This window comes from Simochromis diagramma, unplaced genomic scaffold, assembly GCF_900408965.1.
Source record: "Simochromis diagramma unplaced genomic scaffold, fSimDia1.1 OVJJ01000822.1, whole genome shotgun sequence".
Taxonomy (NCBI): Eukaryota; Metazoa; Chordata; class Actinopteri; order Cichliformes; family Cichlidae; genus Simochromis; species Simochromis diagramma.
Window position 1 is genome coordinate 2192175 of NW_024387520.1, and position 6736 is coordinate 2198910.

General features: G+C 39.5%; 1 protein-coding gene across 1 annotated transcript; it reads left to right on the top strand.

Moving 5' to 3' along the window:
- The first annotated feature begins 16 nt into the window (after window positions 1–16).
- dimt1l (DIM1 dimethyladenosine transferase 1-like (S. cerevisiae)) lies at window positions 17–6454 on the top strand. Its single transcript, XM_040019607.1, has 12 exons — window positions 17–398; window positions 2282–2355; window positions 2513–2599; window positions 3574–3635; window positions 3733–3826; window positions 3911–3960; window positions 4060–4183; window positions 4286–4378; window positions 4469–4533; window positions 4611–4674; window positions 4779–4885; window positions 5502–6454. Exons 1-12 carry the CDS (start codon window positions 341–343, stop codon window positions 5542–5544), a joined length of 921 nt encoding a protein of 306 aa, XP_039875541.1. The 5' UTR covers window positions 17–340; the 3' UTR covers window positions 5545–6454.
- The last annotated feature ends 282 nt before the right edge of the window (window positions 6455–6736 follow it).

The window sequence follows — 6736 nt, forward strand, 5'->3', positions numbered from 1 at the left end:
CGTGTGTGTGACTCGAGGAGTTTCCCATCTCTGAGTAAAGATGGTGTGTGTGAGCGTGTGTGTGTGAGCGTGTGTGTGTGTGAGCGAGCGACAAACTGTTTCAAAAACAGTTTTAGTTTCATCTTGAAAAAGTAAAAGCAATGCCGCCAGATCGCCACCAGAGGGCGCGGAAGAAGCGAGCCAACAGTTGAAGCCTGCAGCTCAGCGTGTCACTAAAGAAGAGAAGGAGCAGTATAGAGGAAGGACTACACGTGTTTACGAAGTCCAGCCAGCCTTACTCTGGATAATTACTTACAATTTGGATTTTTGTAGCTCTTTAAGTAGGACAAAAAAAAGTAAAATGCCGAAGGTCAAAGCGGTGAAGAAAAGCAGACAGCACCAAGAGGTCAAAAACCAAGGTACGTTTCTGAACGGGGTGCGTTAGCATTAGCATGTTAGCATGCCAGACTTTAGAGACGGGGTCAGTCATCGTGTCTGTGCAGTGTTTGCATATTGAGCTGGTGTATCGCTGTTTTAGCAGTCACAGCATTTAACATGAAGCACTGCTGTGACTGTCGTCACTTGTGTTGACGTGGAAACGTTTCAGTGACTCCAACCCACCAGCTACTTCGATTAAAAGGTTTCTTTTGAAAGTTTCTTTTCCTGCAAATTGTTAATTTGTGCTAACTGCGATATTTAGTCCAGTTGCTTCCGCTGTTATTTTCTGTATACATTGTTTAGGAGGTGAACAAATGACGTAAACACAAATTGTTTATGGTTAATCAAGATCAGAGAAACATAACTGACTGTAACAGTTCTAACATGTAGATTTATTACTACTCTTTTGCAATATTATGAATGTAAATATTCCCCAAAGAGGCTTATGTATGAAGAAATGTTGAAAGTCATTCCTGATATGTAAATAAATATCTCGTCATTATGTTAAAATGCTCGTTTTGATTTTTGTTTTCTTTTTTTCATGGTGGTGGGTCGTTATTTCATTTGCAAGCACCCTGAACCTCAAATGTCAATGAAAAATGTTTACTGATAACAGAGCAACAAACTCAGCCAGACTCTTGTTTGGGGCTTGGTGGTGTCAGATTCCCTGATGCGTTTTAAGGGCCCAGCCACAAAAGTATTTAAGCTATACTGAAGTCAAATCATGAGGCTGAGCCAGTAATTCATTACTGTTCATGCAAACCAGACCACTGATCCTGACTAATTCATCGCAGGCTGAAACAAACCTCAGTCCACCACGAGTTCTGGGAAAGGTGGCCTTCCTTGATTCTTGGCAGCTATTGGAAAAGAGCCAGACTTTATGAAGCTTTCTGTTATTTGGTATTGTCTGTTGAAAAACATCAAACTAATCAAAATGTCACTCTGCGAGATGCATTTGATATTTGTAATAAGTAGTCGTGACTGACCGTGGAAGGTGGGGGAATCGGTGCTGCAACTTTACAGTATGCATTTTATTCCACAGGAATAGATGGGCATGGAGAAACGGGAGCAACATTGAAAGTTCACAAAAGCAGTTTAACACTGAAATGATAAGCAGTTACTTCTGCCTCAGATCTGAGGCTGTATGCATGAATTTAAATGAAATTAGAAGTATGACCATCTGGAAACTTAGTTGATGAACAGGCAGGCTGAACTGTTAACTCATTCCTACCTGAAGGCTGAGAGAAGTGCAGAAGATTTTTAAAAAGGAGGATGGATGCAAAGAAAAATGGCATCTTGGTGCCAAGTATGAGCGCAGGAAATTATTATTATTATTTTTTTTTTTTTTAAATCTGTAGCCGTGGTCATGTTTCTCAGCGGTTTCTGGACGGGATTGTGTGATTCCTTAATACTGTCTCACTGCCAGGTGAATGTTAACCCCACTGAACAAAAAGCAGTGCAACGTTCACCCATCTGCAATAGATGCAGTGTTTGAGTAATGATGATTATAAAATTTTCAGCAGGAGCTGTTTATCTGCAAAATGAGCCTTGGGGGTTTCTTGCTGTGTATATACAGAAGGAGGACTGTAGTGCATTAAAATCCAATTTAGTAGAAACTGTGAAAAATGGCTCATATTCATCTTAGCAAGGGAACAAGCAAAAAAGTATTTATAGTATAACGTTTAGATTTTGCAAGAGCTTCATAGATGTTTTTCATGGGATTAGATGAGCTGGCATGGATGGACTTATCCTTGGCTTAAAATGTGAGCTTAGGACATATAAACAGATATAATTGTTCATATATAAATGACCATAGTCGTCACACAAGACCAGCATGCAGTGCTCAGTTTGCTCTCTGTTGCAGGAATCATGTTCAACACTGGCATCGGCCAGCACATCCTGAAGAATCCTCTGGTTGTCAATGGGATTATTGAAAAGGTGGAAAGTACTTGCTGATGCTGCTGCAGACAAAAATTTTAACAAATATTCACAAAATGTAAAATATGTGTTTTAAAAAAAAAAAAAAAAAAAAAAGAAGTGGACAATTGTGCAGAGGCTGCTGATCTAACTGAACTGTGACGCGTCTCTTTTTCAGGCTGCTTTGAGGCCGACAGATGTGGTGCTTGAGGTGGGACCTGGTACTGGTAACATGACTGTTAAGCTGCTGGAAAAAGCCAAAAAAGTAAGAGCCTTAAACTGTCGGGGGTCTCGCTTCAAGAACTCACACTACACCTTTATGCAAGCCTTTTTTCAAACATGTTGTGATACACAATGTCAGTAAATACAGATATTTTTAAAAATATATTTAATAGAGAGTTGTGTAAACATATTTAATATTGACACTGAAAATCCAATTAGTTTGTTTTACATTCTCATTATTATTTGTTATGAGATGTTCTGTAACTTTTTAAACCCCAACTAAATTGCAAATGGGACAAAAAGTTGCACAAAATCCTTTCAAACCACCAAAAGTTTAATTCATTTTTGAGATTTTATAAAATTTAGCAAACACCGAAAATTAATTACATATTGTGGATAATTTGCATGAAAAGGAGCACATACATCAAAATGTATTTTCAGTGGTGCAGTTTTAAGTATCCCAGAAAGTCACTTTATTTTTCAAAATCACCAGTGGAGCTGTGACAGACGGTGGAGACGATATTTAGTAACTCATGTGGATTAACTGTACAATCAACATATATTTGGTTTGATTCCAGGAGGAGGTACAAATGCATGTGTAAAACAACAACAACAAAAAAGAATAAATAAAATTAAAAAATTAAAATAAATAAATCTAAATCAAAAAGCCCAGGGCCAGTATTTTAATTGCTTGCAGACAGTTGCAGAAAGCACATATGAATGCATGTTTCTGTTATATTGTTTCTTGGAGAATGCTTGGAGCACACGTGCGTAGTGGGTAGATCTCAGCATGGTGTCTTTACAGACAGGTCCATGTTGTCACAGTTAATTGGAGAGGACACAGAGTGCTCCTTTTACCCTGTAATGATAAAATTTACACCCCCAAAAAGACCCTCCACACACTTGGAAAGTATAAAACTGCCACAAGACTACACAGACCGCACTCCCGGAGTTTGTCTGGTATTTCGGTTCACTTTGGTGTTTGTTTGGTGCTAAAGTGACTCGCCGTTTTTGCAGGTAGTCGCCTGCGAGTTGGACTGCAGATTGGTGGCTGAACTTCAGAAGAGAGTACAGTGCACGTGAGTGAACAAAGCAGCGCTGCTCTCACATATACTGTGCTTAAAAGTCGTATTTGAATATAAAGTGATCTAATAAAATCATTGTTTTCTCCATCAGACCCTTACAAGCCAAGCTTCAGATATTAATTGGAGATGTGCTAAAAACAGATCTGCCTTTCTTTGACGTCTGTGTGGCTAACTTACCTTACCAGGTACAGACGTGTTTCTGCCAAATCCACACAAGCCTTTCAGTGTCTTGCATTTACCTGGACCAAACACAGTTTCTCTTTGTGCAGATTTCATCACCTTTTGTCTTCAAGCTCCTGCTGCACCGGCCTTTCTTCAGGTGAGACACAGCTGGAGGTCCATAGAGGAAGTTTGATCGTCTTTTCTCGTATCCCTGCTGTGTTAAGTGCCTGTTATTTATTTATTTATTTTCCTCCAGGTGTGCAGTCTTGATGTTCCAGCGAGAGTTCGCCATGCGCCTGGTTGCCAAGCCTGGAGACAAACTGTACTGCAGACTTTCCATCAACACACAGCTTCTGGCTCGTGTAGACCATCTCATGAAGGTCAGCATCCGCTCTCTGATGGTTGTCTAATGCTAACAGCAACTCTCTAGACCATATGTCTCAGTGTTAATGTGTATTTTGTTTATTTTTCAATGTTATCAGGTAGGGAAGAATAATTTCCGCCCCCCTCCGAAAGTGGAGTCGAGTGTCGTCAGGATAGAACCCAAAAATCCTCCTCCTCCAGTGAACTTCCAGGTGAGCTTTGATTGTTAACGAATCCTGCTGTGGAGGAGTATTCATTAAAAATATAAGTTAGACTGAAGGTGTATGTTGTTTTTATTCTAGGAGTGGGATGGCCTTGTCAGAATAGCCTTTGTAAGGAAAAACAAAACCCTCAACGCAGCTTTTAAGTGAGTAGCTCTCAAACTGTTCACTCAAAAGTGGGTGTGGTCAAGAGCAGGTGGTCATGTGATCTTGTATTCTGTAGGTCCGCTGCAGTGGAGCAGATGCTGGAGAAGAACTACAGAATTCACTGTTCTCTTCACAGTACGGTGAGTCAAGTTTTTAAATAAACGACTCCTCAGCCCTCTTTAAAGATCTCGCCCGCTCCCTGTTGGCTGCTTTTAATCAGGAATCTTTTTGTGCATCTTCACAGGAAGTCCCAGCTGACTTCAGCATTAGCAAAAAAATCGAGAGTGTCCTTCAGGAAGCAGATTTCAGTGAGAAGAGAGCCAGGTCGATGGACATTGATGACTTCATGGTGTAAGCTGACATTCTCCACCTTGAAACGCCACAGCCTGTAGCTTTTAGTGTGCTTTCCCTACACTTCCTTTGTAATTACATAGTAAAAAATGCCTCTTTTCCACTATTACCTACTCGACTCTATTCTCTTGCATTACAATTGAGCACCTCCAGTATGGTTGGCTCAAGAGTCCTGTGATGTAATTTGTATGTGACACAAACGCAACAGTCGAGCACATCAAAGCAATGGCATTACCTGCTCAATCAGGGGCTTTTTTTCAGACTTGGGGTAAAGATGAGAGCCAGAAAGAGCCACTCCCTGACCAATCAGTGGCATGCGGTCTATTTATGTCCCATTTTCAGCTCGACTCTACTTGCTTTGAACCCCAATGAAGAGTTTTGTTGTTGTTGTTGTTGTTGTTTTTTAAGTAATCTGTATCAGGTTTTACCAACTAATGGAAAACTCAGAAAATTCAGATTAGAACTTGGCATGTAACATATGTACACACTGCACACGAATGTGACCTGCGTGTGGATGACAGGAGTCTATTGTACATTAGAAACGGCAGGCTGCATGTGGTTGTTCAAGGCTTCACTGTTCTAATGTGTTCAATCGTCTTTTCTTCATCATCCTCAGACTGCTGCATGCGTTCAACTCTGCAGGAATCCACTTCTCCTAACTCTGATGAGAAGATCTTCACATCTTTCAAAATCGTCACGCAAGGGAGAATTTTGTGGTCAGATCAGGGAAGAACAAACGCCTGTCTGGTTCAGCCCCTGGAGCCATGTTTGACGGAACTGAAATTTAAGATATTGAAATGGTTGAATGAAATATACAAATAATATCAGATGCATTTAAAGTGCTCATATTGAGTGCTATTTTACGTTTGTGAAAATATATGACCTGTAAAAACTTTGAGCACAGATACTTTAAAGCCTCTTACTGGTCCGAGTTTGTTCTTTGTCAAAAAAGTTTAGAAAACCAGACATTTTCTAAACAACACAGATTTTCCTCCTCATGAAAAGTGTAGACAAGTTACATTGTTTTTTTTATGTAACTCTCACTAATGCAGAGTTACTCCTGCGTAATAGGTGCCCTTTAGCAAGAATCAATATTCCCCGTCGCACTACATAAACAATTTGATTGCTTTCATTAGAAGTCTTGCTTTATGCTTTTGTCCTGACTTTTCTGTTTTTAAACGTCTGTACCAGAAAAGAAATCTTTTAATGGTATGACTGCCATGAATATAACTACATGTAAAGAAACTAGAAATATTAAAACATAGTCTGGATAAGCTCAGAACAAGGATAATCAATTAATGAGTTACTAAAGAACAGACTGAGGGGTATAAAAACGCAGTAAATGTTATGAAAGAAAATAGTGACCATTTGTTTTCTAACAATAATACACATCTACTGGTCACGAACCGAGAACATGGATACAGAAAGAACACGTGTGGAAATTGTAGTTACTCACTCTGGCCGCTGGAGGGCAGTGAATAGCAATTAATGTCTTGGTCATGTTAAGGTGGAAACATTGGCTACTGATGCTGAGATGACTTTCAAAATAAAATAAGTTTGCCGAACTTGCCATTTGAGTACAATAATACACTGCAGGCTGTTACTGTTGTAAGTTAATATTTTCTTTTTTAATATAGAATAAACCATTTTAAGTACTGCACACGCTGAGGCGTGTACTACAAAGGACCCTGAATATTCTATACCACGAAAGTGGTTCACTTATCAGGGTAAATCACTATGGTGACTAGGGATGGGTATTGATAAGATTTTCACGATTCCGATTCCATTTTCGATTCTGTTTAATGATTCGATTCTTTATCGATTCTTTTTTAAAAAGGAGAACACTAAGTT